The following is a 19571-nucleotide window of genomic DNA, read 5'->3' on the forward strand; positions in this document are numbered from 1 at the left end:
GCGTTCCAAAGGGCACTACGGTAACAGGTGCATCCTACGAAAATGTTTTGAAAAACAAATTCGTTCCTGCACTGCAACAATAACGTCCGGGAAGGGCTGCGCGTGTGCTGTTTCACGAAGACAACGCACCCGCACATCGAGCTAACGCTACGCAACAGTTTCTTCGTGATAACAACTTTGAAGGGATTCCTCATGCTCCCTACTCACCTGACCTGGCTCCTAGTGACTTTTGGCTTTTTCCAACAATGAAAGACACTCTCCGTGGCCGCACATTCACCAGCCGTGCTGCTATTGCCTCAGCGATTTTCCAGTGGTCAAAACAGACTCCTAAAGAAGCCTTCGCCGCTGCCGTGGAATCACGGCGTCAGCGTTGTGAAAAATGTGTACGTCTGCAGGGCGATTACGTCGCGAAGTAACGCCAGTTTCATCGATTTCGGGTGAGTAGTTAATTAGAAAAAAAATCGGAGGCCTTAGAACTTGAATGCACCTCGTACATTTGTAGAGAGAACTAGATATTAATTTACACAACAAACTGATGTTAAATTGCAAGACAGTGGTGGAATTTGCATCTCATCGCCTCAGACCCAGTGATTCAGCACTGTGAGTCTCACGACCTTCCATCTCGGACCCAATACAGACAGCGATAACAGCGCGTCAAGGCCCCGCGGCGCGGCCGCGTTATATAAGCGGCGTGCAGCGACCGCGCTTGCAGTAGGACACCGGCAGCCATGGTGAAGGCACGCAAGATCGTGATCGCCCGCGAGTTCCAGGGAGAGCCGCGGCTCGAAGACTTCCGCATCGAGGAGGAGGACCTGCCGGCACTCCGCGATGGCCAGATACTCGCCGAGGCAATCTACATCAGCGTCGATCCCTACCAGAGGGCGTACAAGAACATGCACCACGTCGGCAACACCATGATCGGCTCACAGGTGAAGTTTCTTTCATATGCCTCCGTTGCTAACCAATTCTAATTAACTCGCACTAATTACTGTCCTGTCAGAACACCATTGCGTATGACAAAATTATTACAGGTACGCCATATTCAAGAACACAAGTCCACACACACACACACACACACACACACACACACACACACACACACAAATAACATCACTGACTTTCGATTGGCGCCCCCCTATTTCCGTTCACCACTGGTGGAAAAATAAAATAAAAGCAATTTGCTGTGCTGAAGTCGATGAATCACTTTGCTTTTGGGTAATGACAGATGATAAATGGCAATGACGTATCACTCCATGTTAATGTAATACTGCCGCCTTCTGAAGAAGATAGGTTTAAATCTATCGAAACCTAGGTAAAGATTACTTTATCCTTTGCAACTGGTCGGCTGTTTTTAATCTAATTACGTGGAACCGTTGCTGTTACGCAGCTATGTTTAAAATAAAAAAATAGAAAAAAGATGATAAAACATTGCAAAAAAAGTCGAACATAGACGAGTTCAATTTTTTAAATGATAAAAAGCTTTTCAGGCATTGTGACAGGTACTCGTATTTCACTTTTATCTTTTTTTTATTACTTGATTTAAGTTTGGAAATTTGTGGTAAGTTCCTATGCGACCAATCTGCTGAGGCCATCATTCCCTAGGTTTACAAACTACTTAATCTAACTTAAACTAACCTACGCTAAGCCTGCCGGAGTGGCCGAGCGGTTAAAGGCGCTACAGTCTGGAACCGCACGACCGCTACGGTCGCAGGTTCGAATCCTGCCTCGGGCATGGATGTGTGTGATGTCCTTAGGTTAGTTAGGTTTAAGTAGTTCTAAGTTCTAGGGGACTTATGACCACAGCAGTTGAGTCCCATAGTGCTCAGAGCCGTTTGAACCATTTTTTGAACCTACGCTAAGGACAAACACAAACACCCATGCCCGAGGGAGGACTCGAACCTGCGACGGGGGCAGCCGCGCCAACCGTAGCAAGACGCCTTTAGACCACGTGGCAGATTTAAGTTGCTTACAGACGATGATGAGTGAGAATAATATTATCACATGCTTATTTCTAATAAGTAACGAAGGTGAAGTCAAGACGCCTTAGACCGCGTGGCAGATTTAAGTTGCTTAAAGACGATGATGAGTGAGAATAATATTATCACATGCTTATTTCTAATAAGTAACAAAGGTGAAGTAATCAGATCTATACTGAACCTGCTTTGTGAGTTGGCATTAATCTCAAATGATTACATTATGAATAATTAGTTTGTTGGTGTACGCCTTTTTTTTATTTCACAAAATGATAGACATAAATTCAACGTTAACTGGATGCGATTTTTGCCGTGGTCCTTTAGATACGATCAATTTTGTCTTCTCCTTCTTCTGAACTTCAAGGCTGAGTCGTTTGTGCCTCTTCCAGCTTCACTTTTTACTGCCATCTTTTTCTGGGTCTTCGTACGTCCCCTCTTCCTCTTGGCTGGTACAACGTGGCCAGACGTGGTATTCTCTCTGAACTCATTCTTTGTTGGTGATGTTAGCATATAGTTTTATTTTGTTCAGTCTTTTCATTAGTGTTATAAATATTTAGTTCATTCCTAACAACTTCATTTCTTATGTGGTCTTCACTGCGAACACCTCTCACTTTCATTTCTGCTGCTTGTTGTTTGCTTTTATCTCGCTTTTAGGGATGCATGACTTTCATCCATACAGCAGTACACGAGCAATTCATATGTCATATGTCGTTAAGTCTCACTGAGCTGTTCTAGCGTCTCGCTATATAAGAAAGTTGCCATTACTGTTAATATTGTAAAAGTCATCTCGTTGTGAACTGCTACTTATCACACACATTAATTCTACATTTACAAAGTGGTTTATGGTCTATCAGAAATATCCAAACTGCGTGTATTTAGAAAAATAGGCATAGCCTGACTTGCATTTACGTTATTCTTAATACCAGTTTCCTTCTATATCGTTAACAACTGGCAAGTGTGTTTTATGACCTTTAGTCAACAGTTACTTTGGGTAATACCATTCGCTGTCACTAACTGACACTAAACCAATCACTCCTTGTCCTTCGACATATTTCGTAAGCTTTATGTAACAAGAAATATTTTATTTCTCTGAACCGACATCTTGCATTTTCCTGGAAGATGTGTTGTCAACAGAATCATATCACTCTTTTAAATACATAGCAGTTGATAAGAGTATAGCAGCCCTTTGCTTCAAGGTGTAGTTTCTTCCAACACCAGGACTACAGTGGGTCTACTCTGTGATGACCTACCTACCAATCTTCTTCAATACGTCGACTTCCGTGTGCATTGTCTTTTACTGCTCAGACTTTGATAAAAGAAACGGCAGTTTTACTGTGATGAATGATCAGGACTGTCTTTATGGACTGTGAGAAAATTTTAGCTTTTGACCACCATTGTATTAATAAGTGTGTGCATTTGATATCTTTGTTACTGTAATTATGAAAAATTTTATCAAATCGTTATTGGCCACTGGCCAAAACAATTTGTAAAATTTTTTGTGGGGAGCATGGGGGCTATGTAAGTAGGCTGTTTATGTTTCCTTTATGTAAGTAGGCTGTTTATATTTTCTTATTGGCAACGTTACGTAGCGCTCTGTATGAAAATCACTGGCTGTGCTGTGTGCAGTCTGTGGCTAGTTTGCATTGTTGTCTGCCATTGTATTGTTGAGCAGCTGGATGTTAACAGCGCGTAGCGTTGCGCAGTTGGAGGTGAGCCGCCAGCAGTGGTGGATGTGGGGAGAGAGATGGCGGAGTTTTGTAATTTGTCATGAACTGCTATATATATTATGAGTATTAAGGTAAATACATTGTTTGTTCTCTACAAAAATCTTTCATTTGCTAACTATGCCTATCAGTAGTTTGTGCCTTCAGTAGTTTGAATCTTTTATTTAGCTGGCAGTAGTGGCGCTCGCCGTATTGCACTAGTTCGAGTAACGAAGATTTTTGTGAGGTAAGTGATTTGTGAAACGTATAGGTTAATGTTAGTCAGGGCCATTCTTTTGTAGGGATTTCTGAAAGTCAGATTGCGTTGCGCTATAAAATATTGTGTGTCAGTTTAAGCACAGTCTCGTATACAATTGTTCTAAGGGGACGTTTCACTAAAGCTTTTACCCGCTTGTACAAATGAGGAAGGGTATTATAAAAAGCATTATTAGATCACTAATTCACCTGCAGACGAATGGAACCACTGGTATCAATAGCCTGGGGGGAGATATTTTTGGGTTCTGGAGAAATGTATGATCATACGAGAAAATTTACCTTGGCAGTTAGATTCAAAAACGGCAAAACAATATTTGAAGCATTTGTATATTTATAAAAAGACAATGACAATGTTGACTGGAATACACTCTTTGGACTGAAAAAGTTATCGAAAATAAAACACAGGGAGGGAAATGTATTTAGTTTGCACAGTAACCAGACTGCAGCTGCTAGCCAAGAAGAACGCGAAAAGGAAATCAGTAGCTGAGCAGGGAGAAAGACGGGCTCACAGCCTCTCCATCGTGTTATTCAGTCAGTACACTGAACAAGCAATGAAGGAAACTCAGGAGATATTTGGAGAGGAAATTGAAGTTGAAACAGAACAAATAGAAAACGCTTCAGTTCTCTGACAGCATTGAAGTTCTACCAAACAGTACAAAAAACTTGGAAGATTATTTGACCAGAATGGGCAGTGTCTTCAAAAGAAGTTGTAAGATGAATATTAACAATAGCAAAGCAAAGGTAACGGAGTGTAGTGGAATTAAATCAGGCGATGACGAGGGAATCAGATTATGAAACAAGTTACTAGAAGTAGTAGATGACTTTTACTATTTGGGCAGCAAAATAACTTACGATGGCAGAAGTAACGAGAATATAAAATGCATACTAGCAGTAGCAGTGAAACCTTTTCTAAAGACAAGAAATAGGGAGTGGAAACAGTTGTCGGGTGAGAGGTCGAATGTCGTTGTGAATTTCCACAACATATCATCAAACGCAACCGAATGAGATCTTCAGGTGCGACTAATACATTGCTGAGTAATGAATGTTACGACTGTCATAAATCAGCAGAGTTCGACGCACCTGCAGATGTCAATCAGCTGCGTCAATGAAATATTATGGGTATTTCACCACGACAATCGACCTCTCTTCCGACAACCTTACCTAGTAATCCGTCGGGTAAGCCTCAAGCAACGCAAGAAAAACGGTAATATCGAGCACAAATTTAAAAGTCTGAATGTCTTACACGATAGTATTTGCTGGATTGTAGTAGCCTTATCTGTAATCGATTCGTGTAGAATAAACAGAGTAGACATGAACAGAATAGAAGCTTTTATGTGCGATGTTACGGAGAATGCTTAACATTAGATGAGTAGACTGGATAACTGATGAAGAGAAAATGAATCGTGTTGAGCAGAAAAAAGTGCATGAGCACAACTTAACTGTAAGATCGGATCATGAGGCATCAAGCAATAGTCAGTTTGGTAATTCGGAGAAGTGCGGGGCTACAAATTGTAGAGGGCGGCCAGTGTTCGGCTATGGAGTTTCATACGGACAAAGCTTGCATTAGGTATGCAGAGATGATGAGACGTAATCAGCAGGTCTAGCAGATACAGACGCATCAAATCAGTCTTTGGAATGAAGACCACGAAACAGCATATCATTAAATATTACTGTGTTGGCAGACTATATTTTACCATACACTACAGTGTGACGTTAATATTACGAATGTAAATCGATGGAAAGTACTGTGTGATAACTATTGAACTATATGAAATGAAATCGTCATTACTTCTGAACGGTTTGCGTTAGCACGTTCAAACTGTACGGTTGGCCGCAGGGCATGGTGGGAATTAGTTCTCACAAGGGAACCTCCCCATCGCACCCCCCTCAGATTTAGTTATAAGTTGGCACAGTGGATAGGTCTTGAAAAACTGACCACAGATCAATCAAGAAAACAGGAAGAAGTTGTGTGGAACTATGGAAAAAATAAGCGAAATATTCAAACTGAGTAGTCCATGCGGAAGATATTCAACATCAAGGACAGCGGCAGCTTAGGAGTGCCGTGGTCTCGTGGTAAGCGTGAGCAGCTGCGGAGTGAGAGGTCCTTGGTTCAAGTCTTCCCTCGAGCGAAAAATTAAAATTTTTATTTTCAGCACATGTACAGATTTGCTTGGACATATGCAGGATTTGACGGTCTACACACGGAAAAATTTGAAAACGTTAAAAACATATGTTTTGACAGAGCACAGGGAAAACTATGCTACTGTGAAACTTGCATTCGTTTGTTGCAGTTTATGTGACAAACTCTTATGTTTCCATCACTTTTTTGCGAGTGATTATCACATCCATAAGAAAACCTAAATCGGGCAAGGTAGAAGAATCTTTTTCCCCGTTCGCCAAGTGTACAAGTTAGGTGGGTCGACAACATATTCCTGTAATGTGACGCACATGCCGTCACCAGTGTCGTATAGAATATATCAAACGTGTTTTCCTGTGGAGGAATCGGTTGACCTATGACCTTGCAATCAAATGTTTTCGGTTCCCATTGGAGAGGCACGTCCTTTCGTCTACTAATCGCACCGTTTTGCGGTGCGGTCGCAAAACACAGACACTAAACTTTTTACAGTGAACAGAGACGTCAATGAACGAACGGACAGATCATAGCTTTGCGAAAATGAAGAAAGTGAACTTCTCACTCGGGGGAAGACTTGAACCAAGGACCTTTCATTCCGCAGCTGCTCACGCTAACCACGGGACCACGGTGCTCCTGAGCTCACGCTCTCCTTGATGTTGTCTATCTTGCACATGGACTACTCAGTTTGTATAATTTGCTTATTTTTTTCATAGTTCCACACAACTTGTTCCTGTTTTCTCGATTGATGTGTGTTCAGTTTTCAAAGGCCTATCCACTGTGCCAACTTACAACTAAATCTGAGGGGGGTGCGATGGGGAGGTTCCCTTGTCAGATGCATGGTTTGGTTTAGCGAAGAAGACGACTTTCATTTGGATGGGTTCGTCAATAAGGAAAATTGGCGCATTTGGGGAACTGAGAATCCACAATGCGCGATCGAGAAGTTTCTTCACCCTCAACAGGTGACTGTGTGGCGTGCAATGTCCAGCCACGGAATAATCGGTGCGATATTCCTTGATGGCAAGGTGACTACCGAACAGTACGTGAAGGTTTTGGAGATGATTTCGTCCCCATTACCCAAAGCGACCCTGATTTAGACAAGATGTGGGTCATGCAAGACAGAGCTCGATCCCATCGAAGAAGGAGAGTGTTTGGCGTCCTCGAGGAACAGTTTGGGGACCGCATTCTGGCTTTGGGATGTCTAGGGGCCACTGGCGTGAACCTCGATTGCCCGCCATATGCTGGAGAAGAAATAAAACTTTGAGGTTCGCCGATGACATGGTAATTCTGTCAGAGACAGCAAAGGACTTGGAAGAGCAGCTGAACGGAATGGATGGTGTCTTGAAGGGAGGATATAAGATGAACATCAACAAAAGCAAAACGAGGATAATGGAATGTAGTCGATTTAAGTCGGGTGATGCTGAGGGTATTAGATTAGGAAATGAGACACTTAAAGTAGTAAATGAGTTTTGCTATTTGGGGAGCAAAATAACTGATGATGGTCGAAGTAGAGAGGATATAAAATGTAGACTGGCAATGGCAAGAGAAATTTGTTAACATCGAGTATAGATTTAAGTGTCAGGAAGTCATTTCTGAAAGTATTTGTATGAAGTGTAGCCATGTATGGAACTGAAACATGGACGGTAAATAGTTTGGACAAGAAGATAATAGAAGCTTTTGAAATGTGATGCTACAGAAGAATGCTGAAGATTAGATGGGTAGATCACATAACTGATGAGGAAGTATTGAATACGATTGGGGAGAAGAGAAGTTTGTGGCACAACTTGACCAGAAGAAGGGATCGGTTGGTAGGACATGTTCTGAGGCATCAAGGGATCACCAATTTAGTATTGGAAGGCAGCGTGGAGGGTAAAAATCGTAGGGGGAGACCAAGAGATGAATACACTAAGCAGATTCAGAAGGATGTAGGTTGCAGTAGGTACTGGGAGATGAAGAAGCTTGCACAGGATAGAGTAGCATGGAGAGCTGCATCAAACCAGTCTCAGGACTGAAGACAACAACAACAACAACATGCTCTGGATCTGAATACATGCGACTCCTTTTTGTGGGGCTATATTAAAGACAAGGTGTATAGCAATAACCCCAAAACTATTGCTGAGATGAAAACAGCTATTTCAGAGGCCATCGACAAGGTCAATGTTCCGACAATTCAGCAGGTCATGCAGAATTTCGCTATTCGTCTGTGCCGCACCAACGCCAATGAAGGCAGTCTTATCGAACATGTCATAACCTATATCCGAATATATGTAGTCACGTCTAAATGTTGAATAAAGTGTGTGCACGCTGTAGTTTGTAACTAATTTACGTTTTTTTCATACAGTTCAATAATTCTCACGCTGTAATTCCTTTCTATTATGCAGTCTGCAGTAGATCTTTCTCGAGCGCTTTGTAGAGAACTTGGGTGGCAAGAAATCAACAAGTGATTGAGAACTCTGAAGAAACTTTCAAACACCAAGATCGCTAGTAAAGCCGATACAATGTCCGGAACATATAAAATGATCAATAAGTCACGGCTAAGACAGTAACAAATTACCAGTATTTGGCTGTAATTTCAGTTACATTCAGACTGCATGCCACCTGTTTTACAGCATCCACACTATCATGGAACTCACAGGTTATTATATAAGTCACAAGTAACAACTAAAAGCAAGGTTATTGTGCTAAAAGTAGCATTATAACTTTCAGCGTCGTACGCCTTCTGTTGACCGACGTTCGTACTTCGTTCTGAGAGCCTTGCCTCTCAGGCTGCAGTCGAAGAAGTGGTCCACGTATTCTAAACAAAAACTCGAACTGTACTGTATGGCGTATGGCAGATTATGTTATCATTCTCAACATCCACCATTAATATATTCACACTTGTTTCATTACTAAAGCCTTTAAAGCCGAAGGAAGAACACATTTAATCCATACTTACTACAGACTGTTTCGTCGAGGTGAAATTTTCTCTGTGCACAGTCGTGCCCACTTCTCAAGTAACTTTTATTTATCATGTGGTAAAAATTATGTAGTAGTCCTGTTCATTATCTGAGAAACGTTTTCTGACTTTAACTTGTAGTTTCAGATTTTGTGATAAAAAGTGCGATAAACGTAGCAAATTGCGTGAACGTAAACATCGGGCTCTGCTGTAGGTCAATCTTTTACGACAACTTTTATTTGCCATTTTCATTCGTTAACTTCGCCAATTCACAAGCAAACTATCGCCTTCCAACCAAATCCAGACATCGGGCAACGCTAGAGATCAGTCTGTCTCAGTCTGTCATTACAACCAAGACTTTGTGGCGTTCTAATATCACACTCTAGCCTGTCAGCAACAACTGAGGATGAATGGTTCTAAATACGAGTATTAACAATATCATCTCACCTAACATTTTGTCTCCTCAGTTATCGAAAACGCTAACGTTAGGTCTAAACAAGTAATCGCCTTTACAAGCGAGAACATATGGCTTCCGTCACGTTGTTACAATCCACCTGGCTAGGTATACCAGTTAGCAACGCACTTGTCAGTGCCTGTTAGTCCTTACACGTTACTAATCACAATGTAATAGGTGAGGCGATAGCAGCAGGAATATTTTAATGTTGGTGGACTGTGGAGGGATGTGTTGTGGTCTTCAGTCCTGAGACTGGTTTGATGTAGCTCTCCATGCAACTCTATCCTTTGCAAGCTTCTTCGTCTCCCAGTATCTACTGCAACCTACATCCTCCTGAATCTGCTTAGTGTATTCATCTCTAAGATTTTTACCCTCCACGCTGCCTTCCAATACTACATTGGTGATCAGAACATGTCCTGCCAATCGATCCCTTCTTCTAGTCACGTTGTGCGACAAGCTCCTCTTCTCCCCAATTCTATTCAATACCTCCTCATTAGTTATGTGATCTACCCATCTAATCTTCAGCATTCTTCTGTAGCACCACATTTCGAAATCTTCTATTCTCTTCTTGTCTAAACTATTTATCGTCCGCGTTTCACTTCCATTGTGGAGGGATACAGGTTGTGAATTCGCAAAACTGTAACAAAACACTACTAAAAATACCAGTTATTGCAATTAACAGAAATCACTGTTGCCAGGGAGTCACGGATTACGCTGTCTCTAAAGAGAAGTGTGCTAACCTCTGTCCACAGGTGGCCCGCATCGTGGAGAGCCGCGCGGCGGGCTTCCCCGTGGGGCGGTACGTGGTCGGCTACTGGGGGTGGCGCGACCGCACCGTGGCCGACGTGGGGCCGGACGCGCCCTACTTCATGTCGCCGGCCATGCTGGTGCCAGACCTGGGGGAGCTGCCCCTCTCCCTGTCTCTGGGGGTGCTGGGCATGCCCGGAATCACGGCCTACTTTGGACTGCTGGAGATCTGCCAGCCCAAGGAGGGAGAGGTCGCCGTGGTCAGCGGAGCCGCAGGTGCTGTGGGGTCCATAGTCGGGCAGATAGCGCGCCTCAAGGGGTGCAAAGTAATTGGCTTCGCGGGATCAGACGCTAAGGTAAGACACCGCCTCCATTTGGGATTCCTGCACCTATGACGCTGTGGTGTGCGTACTGTAAGACCTTCAGTACACACACCATCAGATTATTTGACCTGTCGCTCTAACGAAGTAGGCGAGTGTCAGCAATATGTCTCTTGGTCTTATCGTGGCGTGTTTATCTTCTGCCATTAGGTCAGACGATAGAAATGCCACTTGCACGCTTAGAGTAGCAGATTGAGGGTGACCAACCTAAAACAGAACTTGATTAATTTTCACACACATTACCGAGCGAGGTGGCGCAGTGGTTAGCACACTGGACTCGCATTCGGGAAGACGACAGTTCAATCACGTCTCCGGCCATCCTGATTTAGGTTTTCCGTGATTTCCATAACCCGTTTCAGGCAAATGCTGGGATGGTTCCTCTGAAAGGGCACGGCCGATTTCCTTCCCAATCCTTCCCTAACCCGAGCTTGCGCTCTGTCTCTATTGACCTCGTTGTCGACGAGACGTTAAACACTAACCACCACCACCACCACCATACACATTTATTAAAATAATAAAAAACATAAAAATTACTTAACTTGGTTCTGGATGCTATTTACAATTGACAATCTGAAGTTCCTTTGGTATTGGTACGTTAATCTTATTCTCACATTTATCTCTGATACTTGACAAAAGTGTCTATACATTTATCTTCACGGCTATGTACAGGAATATGATAATCTTATTAGGCGCAGACTGAAACTTGACTATAGACTGGTACAGACAAATGTAGACTGGTACAGACTAATGCAGACTGGTACAGACTGGTGCAGACGAATGCAGACTGACTAATCGGAGGTCTGTACACTTGTTATAATACCACGTGCATTCGTGTATCACTGCGCGAGTGTGATCCGCGAGGAGAAAAAGTTCTACTTTAGCAGCAATCTCATTGGCTGCGTCACATATTAATACGCGGATCGGCGGAAGCAGAATTTGGTCCGTCTCTATGGGAGCGCCATCTCGTAGTGCGGAGACGGACGAGCGCTGCGCCTGCGCTGTTGTGCTTAGTGGGGCGCGCTCTAGTGGGAAAGTTGTGTATGCGCTGAATATGTGGAACTATGTACACAACAGATGCAGGTGAGGTCAGTGCAGCATAGTCTCATCAGATCAGTGACACTTGTTCGTAAGTACTGCTGAGTTTTCCTCAAAATCCTTACATTCTTCAGACATAGGAAGACTGCCCAGAAAGTAATGCATCCCATTTTTATCTCAGCTGAAAACAATGCTACGAATGGGAAACGTTACGTATGTATTACTTGAAGTCTCCTGAGTGAGCGCGCCAAAGATCTGTCACTTCCGACAGATAGCGTAGCTGCAATACAGTTTCAAAGTGGCGTCTGAAGGTGACACACGTAACAAGCAACGTGCCGCCATTGAATTTCTCACTGTAGAGGAGAAACGGTGGGGAATATTCACAAACATTTGTGCAAAGTCTATGCGGCGTCTGCTGTCGACAGGAGTGCAGTTAGTCGCTGGGCATGGAGGATGAGGTCATCAGAAGGTGGTTCGGTGGAGTTCAACGATTTGCAGCGGTCGGGGAGACCATCCACAGCTGTCACACCTGACATGTTGCAGCGAGCTGATGTTGTCATTCACGAGGACAAATGGACAAATGGTTCAAATGGCTCTGAGCACTATGGGACTTAACATCTGAGGTCATCAGTCCCCTAGAACCTAGAACTACTTAAACCTAACTAACCTAAGGACATCACACACATCCATGCCCGAGGCAGGATGTGCCTGCGACCATAGCAGTCGCGCGGTTCCAGACTGAAGCGCCTAGAACCGCTCGGCCACACCGGCCGGCTTCACGAGGACAGACGCATTACGACTCGGCAGTTGGCGCTGCATCTGTCAATCAGCAAAGGAAGTGTGGATGCAATTATCCGCATTTTTGGATATTCAAAAGCGTGTGCAAGATGGGTCATGCGGTGTCTAACGGTGGATCACAAATCGCACAGAAAAAAACGTTTGTCTTGATTTGCTGCAACGTTTTGAAGCTGAGGGGGAGGCCTTCTTGTCTCAGATTGTGACAGGTGATGAAACCTGGGTTCACCATCTTGAGCCCAAAACAAAACGACAGTGGATGGAATGGCGCCGTTCTCTCTCCCCGCAGAAGAAAAAATTCGAAGCACCTGCTTCCGCCAGTAAGATCATGATCATCGTGTTCTGGGGCTGTTAAGGTGTGATTCTCATTGATATGATGCCAAGAGGCGGTACCATTAATTCAGGAGCATATGTCAACACATTAACAAAACTGAAGACGCGTCTCTGGCGACTTAGGCGCCACAACAATCCAGCAAATGTTTTGCTGCAACACGATAACTCTCGGCCCCACACAAGTATGAGGACTGCTGAACGCATCGCAGAACAGGGTTGGACAGTGATTCTCCATCAACCCTACAGCCCTGACCTACCCCCTCGGGCTTAACACTTGTTTGGGCCAATAAAAGATGCCATTCGTGGAAGACATTTTGAGGACAATGAGGAGGCGATTCACACAGGGAAGCACTGGCTCCGTCACCAGGACAGGGACTGGTACCGACAGGACGTTTTGCGCTGGAGGAAGACCATAGAACGGGATGGAGATTACGTGAAAAAATAGGGTATGTAGATAAAACACCATTCTTTCGTGCGTGTAATTCTCATTATGTCCAATAAAGAATTACTGAAGAAAAAAAAATGCGATGCATTAATTTCTGGCAGCCCTCGTACAAAGTGTAAATAAAGACATGTGCATTACCTGGTCAAAAGTATTCGGACACCTCTATGTAATGGGAAAGTGACGACTAAATGTCGCTAGAGGCAGACCTGCCAGTATAAAAGGAAGTGGGGAGAGAAACAGCGACAGCAGGATTTATCAGTCGGCTCTGTTACTTCGAATTTGAAGTCGAAAAGCGATGGAACAGCCACAGTAAACCGAGACCAGGCAGGGCTCACACTCTGAGAGGCAGGTACCACCGAATATTGCGGAATGTGGTTATAAAAATCGCGTGAAATCAGCGATAGATTTCACTCGTCAGTTCCAAAGTGCTACTAGCAGTACGGCTAGCACACAGGCTGTGCACAGTGAGTTAACAAACACGGGGTACAGTGATCGAGCAGCTGCTTATAGGGCACACGTTTCTGCAGTCAGTACAAAGCGACGCTTGAAGAGCTGTAAACAACGACATCACTGGATAGTGGATGACGAGAAACTGATGATTTGGAGTAATGAATCACACTGTACCTTGTGACAATTCCGTGGGAAGTTTCCGGTTTGCTGGATGCCTGGAGAACGTTCCTGTGATCAGTTATTGCCAACAGTAAAATGCGGAGGAAGTGATTTTATGCTACTGGGGTGTTTGTCATGGTTATGGAGTGGTCCCCTTATTGCGTTTAAGAAAATACTAAATGCGGAAGGATACGAACACATTCTGCAATATTGTGTGCTGTGTACAGTAGAGGTACAGTTTGGAGACGATGAATGTTGTATCAGCGTGATACTATACTCTGCCACAAAGCAGCGTCCGTGAGCCCATGGTTTGTGTACAATAACGTTCTTAAAATTGACTAGCCTTCCCAGAGCCCCTATCTGAGCTTAGTGAATCACCGTTAGGACGTCGACTTCGCACCAGATCCCAGTGTCCAACTTCACTATCTTCTTTCGTTACTAGGAGGACTTGTGGCAAAAACTGGGGCCTAAGCCCCAGGGGTATGCACTGGATATACACCACAGTGGTTAGACCTAGGATTTCCTATGGGGCCATAGTGTGGTGAAAGAAGGTAGAACAGCGGGTTGCTGCTAAAGAGCTTGCTAAGGTGCAGAGATTGGCCTGCTTTGCCATAACGGGCGGAATTAGCAGCACACCAACCGCTGGAATGGAAGCCATGCTGGATGTGCCTCCACTTCACCTTTGGGTTAAGATGGAGGCAGTAGCTGGGGCATGTAGACTTAAAACTGGCCAAAACTGGGTCTCATTCGGATATCCGGAATCACACACTAACATAGTGAGTGAGGTAAATATAGGTATGGCCGGGGAAATGCCCGCCGACTATATAATAGCTCCAAACTGCTTCGACAAGCCTTACAACATAATAATTGGAAGTAGGGAGCAGTGGAAGAAAACAGTTCGACACTGTACGGGGGACATCGTTTGGTTCACCGATGGGTCGAAAACAGATCAAGGCGTCGGGGCAGGGTTGTACCGGGTTCAACCAAGACTGGAGAGCAGCATCTCTCTAGGGAAACTGGCCTCTGTATTCCAAGCCGAAATTACTGCAATCATGGCATGTGAGGAGGAGAATATGAGTAGGTGCTACAATGACCGTAGCACCTACATCTATTCAGACAGCCAGGCAACCCTGAAATCATTGACAGCTCCTGGAACAAGATATAAGACTGTTGCAGATTGCCACGGGTCTCTAGTGGAGCTAGGGGTAAGCAGTAGGGTGTACCTAGTGTGGGTCCCTGGCCACTCAGGGATCTGTGGCAATGAACAAGCCGATAGATTGGCTAGGATGGGGGCAACAACTCCATTTATTGGACCGGAACCTGTCTTGACAATCACCAAGGCTATGATCAAATTAGAACTACTGAACTGGCTTAGGAAACAGCACGTAGGATATTGGACCAAGGCCATAAACAAAAACATGGTAAGGTAATGATGCCCAAGCCATGTAGTAAAAGAAGCTCTGTAATCCTGGGATTGAACAGGAAAGAGATCAAACTCATGACTGGAGTGATGACCGGCCATGGGGACTTCAAAAAACACCTACACACAATGGGTATAATGGATGAGGACCCTAAATGTAGGATCTGTGATGAGGGTGAAGAAACTTCATCACACCTAATCTTTGAATGCATGGCATTGGAGAGTAAAAGATACAGAATCTTCGGGACAACTAGACCTGAAGAAATTGTTTCTAACAAAAAACTGGTACAGGGACTCTTTGCACTATTTAAGGGCACTGGTTGGCTTTACTAGATATACAGGGAGCGATACCGCACAATAAACCTAGTTTCGGTGCGGGCAGTGGCGGGTTAGACCTAAGCTGTTTTAGCTCTCCTGTTAAAATCAATCAATCAATCTTCTTTCGTTTCGGTTCTTGAGGAAGAATGGGATGGCGTTTCTTGGTTCAAATGGTTCAAATGGCTCTGAGCACTATGGGACTCAACTGCTGTGGTCATAAGTCCCCTAGAACTTAGAACTACTTAAACCTAACTAACCTAAGGACAGCACACAACACCCAGCCATCACGAGGCAGAGAAAATCCCTGACCCCGCCGGGAATCGAACCCGGGAACCCGGGCGTGGGAAGCGAGAACGCTACCGCACGACCACGAGATGCGGGCATGGCGTTTCTTCACAGACAAACACACACCACACTAAAAGTGTCCCTAGGAGGTTTCAAGCTGTCATAAAGGCGAAGGGTGGACACCTCCTATATTAATGTCCATTAATAGGTATCTGGATACTTTTGATCAGATGTTTAAGGTCGCACCTCCATTCAACGAGATCATGTTGGCTATTTTCAAAAAATTGTATGATGTGTCACTCGTACAAAAGCATATTGTTTGGTTGGCCGGTATAAAGAGAGCTTGAGAGATGAAGTGTCGTATTTGTATTACTATCGGTGAATATACTGTACATATGAAAAATAAGAAAAAGAGAATGAAACTGGGCGTGCGTTCACAGCCTCCAATCTTCTCTGGAGACGTCTCAAGGATAGATGTTGATGAGCAGTACTCACGTGTCTTCACTCCGTACTGTACTGATGAACCATAAACCGTTTGCACTCAGTCTCTCGAACACAACAGCTAATTTTAAAGCTCGAAATCTCATTCTTCACGAATATTCTAACCACGTACTATCTGGTCGAGTCTTGGCGCATTATCATTGTTTCAAGGCCACAGTGTAACACTGACCCGCTAAGGACAGTAGAAAAAAAAATGACTAGTTATGTTTCATTAACGATAATTACGTAACTAAATTCAGAAACATTACACTCTGTGGTTGTTTCAAAACCCCCACAGACAGTTCATTGTAGCCGGCCGGAGTGGCCGTGCGGTTCTGGGCGCTACAGTCTGGAGCCGAGCGATCGCTACGTTCGCAGGTTCGAATCCAGTCTCGGGCATGGATGTGTGTGATGTCCTTAGGTTAGTTAGGTTTAATTAGTTCTAAGTTCTAGGTGACTGATGACCTCAGAAGTTAAGTCGCATAGTGCTCAGAGCCATTTGAACAGTTCATTGTACGTACTCATCGCAGGCTTGGCTTACGTCACAACACTCGTACTTCTACTGTGTCTGTGTGTTCTTGCACTGCAAACGTCTACTCTAAACGGGAGATCTTATGTTTATTACTGTCTTTCATTGAAATTAAAATATCGACAAAAATATACAAAGTAGAAATGTAACACAGAACGGGCAAGCACGCAGCGACGCAATATTTTTTCTGCATTAATGATCTGATCTCATCGCCCCCTACACGAAATTTTTGGGGGTTATATAAACAAAAGTGGTTAGTTACAAGGATGTACCGGAATCTGTTGTTAGCTATTGAATAGAGCGCCGAGTAACATATCCAGAAGTCGTCATCTTGAGGTTGAAGCTCTTCTGTCTGTGTTCGTTTACAAACAAATAATAAATGTATACAGAGCTCTCTATAATAGAAGTGTGTTCCCCGCCCGCAAGAACTATCGGACAACACTGACCTATAAGCTCCCCCCCCCCCCCTTTCCCTTACACACACATCTTTTTAAAGAAAATACATAGATAAAAAAGTAAGTAAATAAATAAAACCCACACCCATTCACACACACAAACACACACACACACACACACACACACACATGCATGCACGCACGCACACAAATCTTCCAAATAGAATTAGTTAATGTTAGGGCGACCATAACATCCCAGGCATAAAATTTCGAAGTAAATAACTTTTCTACATTAAGATCTATATGGTGGCAAAAGACAAGCCGCGAAAGAAAACAAGTACAATAAAATAAACATAAAAACCCAAGAAAACCACTGCATGTAGTAACAAAGTATATAAACAATGCTTTGTGTTTCAAATTTGTAAATACTGTCTTCAAAACTCAAATTTATATGTTTACAAGTACATAGTAAAGAGCAATTTTTCCTGTTCAATAGAAATAAAACAAAGGCCCACTGATGATTCTCAATATTCAGCGAAACATATCTGGTAAACAGAAGAAAAGGTAAAACTGGGTGTTTGTGAGGGTGGACCCCCTCCAAAAACTAATCTATTCAGAAGTTAATAAAGGAAGAACGTAGTTGAAATAATAAGACACTACACAACGCAGTTTTACTATTCCAGTAAAAATGAAAAGCAAGGCAAAAATTATTGTATGATAACATATGCCACCATAATCAGATATCTATTAAAGCTGCGGAGGAGAAGTGCTAATTATGACCTATTTGTAGCAAAAATTGTGTCGTTCATCTGGAATGATTTGGGAAAACGAGTGCAAATTCGAATCAGGAGGGCCGGCCGTTGTGGGCGCTACAGTCTGGAACCGCGCGACCGCTACGGTCGCAGGTTCGAATCCTGCCTCGGGCATGGGTGTGTGTAATGTCCTTAGGTTAGTTAGGTTTAAGTAGTTCTAAGTTCTAGGGGACTGATGACCTCAGCAGCTAAGTCCCATAGTGCTCAGAGCCATTTTGAACCGAATCAGCAGGAGTGGATGTCATTATAGTAACTAGCTGTAACTTCTTTCACAATGTGAAAACGTCTTCTTGTAGCGATATAACTGGCGTCTCTTCCGCAGGTCAAGTGGCTGAAAGAGGAGTTGGGATTCCATCACGCATTTAACTACAAGACGAATGACGTCACAGAGGCGCTGAAGCAGGCGGCACCTGACGGCGTCGACGTGTACTTCGACAACGTGGGCGGCGAGATGAGCAGCGCAATCATCAACAGCATGCGAGAGTACGGTCGCATCTCCGTGTGCGGCGCGATATCTGGATACAACGAGTCTAATCTCCCGAAGGCTACCATCATCCAGCATGCTGCGGTGTTCAAGCAGCTCCGCATGGAGGGATTCATGTACATCCGATGGCACGACCGCTGGGGAGAGGGCATCGATCAGCTGATGCAGTGGGTCAGGGAGGGGAAGATCAAGTACCACGAGACTGTCACCGACGGCTTCCAGAACACTCCCAAAGCCTTTGTTGGCATGCTGCAAGGAGAGAACCTAGGGAAAGCTGTTGTTAAAGTCTGAAGCGTGAAGCATACTTCCGTACTAGATTTGGGTGCATGGGCGGGGCCAAAGACATTTTGTTACAGTATTTTGTGCAGTGAACTACAAAAGGTAGCTGGATGACTGGGAGAGAATATTCTTTCAGAATTTGTTTGTGCTTTCATTTTCCCAATTAGATTTTACGTCATGATAAACTTTTTGTAAGCTAAAAAGAAATACATTTTATACAAAACCTTTTGTGTGTTGTGTCCATTATTTAACTCCACAGTCAGATTATATGTCCCAGCACGTAGTTGTCGCAAAAACAACATAACTTAAGTGCTGTACACCAGCAACTGTATAAGAGCATGAAACGATAGAAAATATTCATGTAACTGGTTAATGTTTGTGTTCTTAAGTAATAGAACCCAATATGAAGTCCTCGACAGAGAGTGTTCATCATGTGATAGGACCTTTATTATTTTCTACAGGGTGTTTCAAAAATGACCGGTATATTTGAAACAGCAATAAAAACTAAACGAGCAGCGATAGAAATACACCGTTTGTTGCAATATGCTTGGGACAACAGTACATTTTCAGGCGGACAAACTTTCTAAATTACAGTAGTTACAATTTTCACCAACAGATGGCGCTGCAAGTGATGTGAAAGATACAGAAGACAACGCAGTCTGTGGGTGCGCCATTCTGTACGTCGTCTTTCTGCTGTAAGCGTGTGCTGTTCACAACGTGCTAGTGTGCTGTAGACAACATGGTTTATTCCTT

The 19571-nt window shown here is 43.7% G+C and overlaps 1 protein-coding gene across 1 annotated transcript; it reads left to right on the top strand.

Annotated features, from left to right (window-relative positions):
- Positions 1 to 715: 715 nt before the first annotated feature.
- On the top strand, positions 716 to 19046 carry LOC126095325 (prostaglandin reductase 1-like). Its single transcript, XM_049910130.1, has 3 exons — positions 716 to 929; positions 10225 to 10575; positions 18378 to 19046. The coding sequence occupies exons 1-3, from the start codon at positions 729 to 731 to the stop codon at positions 18828 to 18830; spliced, it is 1005 nt and encodes a 334-aa protein (XP_049766087.1). The 5' UTR covers positions 716 to 728; the 3' UTR covers positions 18831 to 19046.
- The last annotated feature ends 525 nt before the right edge of the window (positions 19047 to 19571 follow it).

This window comes from Schistocerca cancellata, chromosome 8 (genome assembly GCF_023864275.1).
Source record: "Schistocerca cancellata isolate TAMUIC-IGC-003103 chromosome 8, iqSchCanc2.1, whole genome shotgun sequence".
NCBI classification, from domain to species: Eukaryota; Metazoa; Arthropoda; class Insecta; order Orthoptera; family Acrididae; genus Schistocerca; species Schistocerca cancellata.

Bases quoted from the DNA above. Each gene is read 5' to 3' on its own strand.
- LOC126095325 (XM_049910130.1), top strand. From the start codon at position 729: ATGGTGAAGGCACGCAAGATCGTGATCGCCCGCGAGTTCCAGGGAGAG. The intron at 930-10,224 runs GTGAAGTTTCTT...CTCTGTCCACAG, and splicing joins ACACCATGATCGGCTCACAG to GTGGCCCGCATCGTGGAGAG. The intron at 10,576-18,377 runs GTAAGACACCGC...TCTCTTCCGCAG, and splicing joins TCGCGGGATCAGACGCTAAG to GTCAAGTGGCTGAAAGAGGA.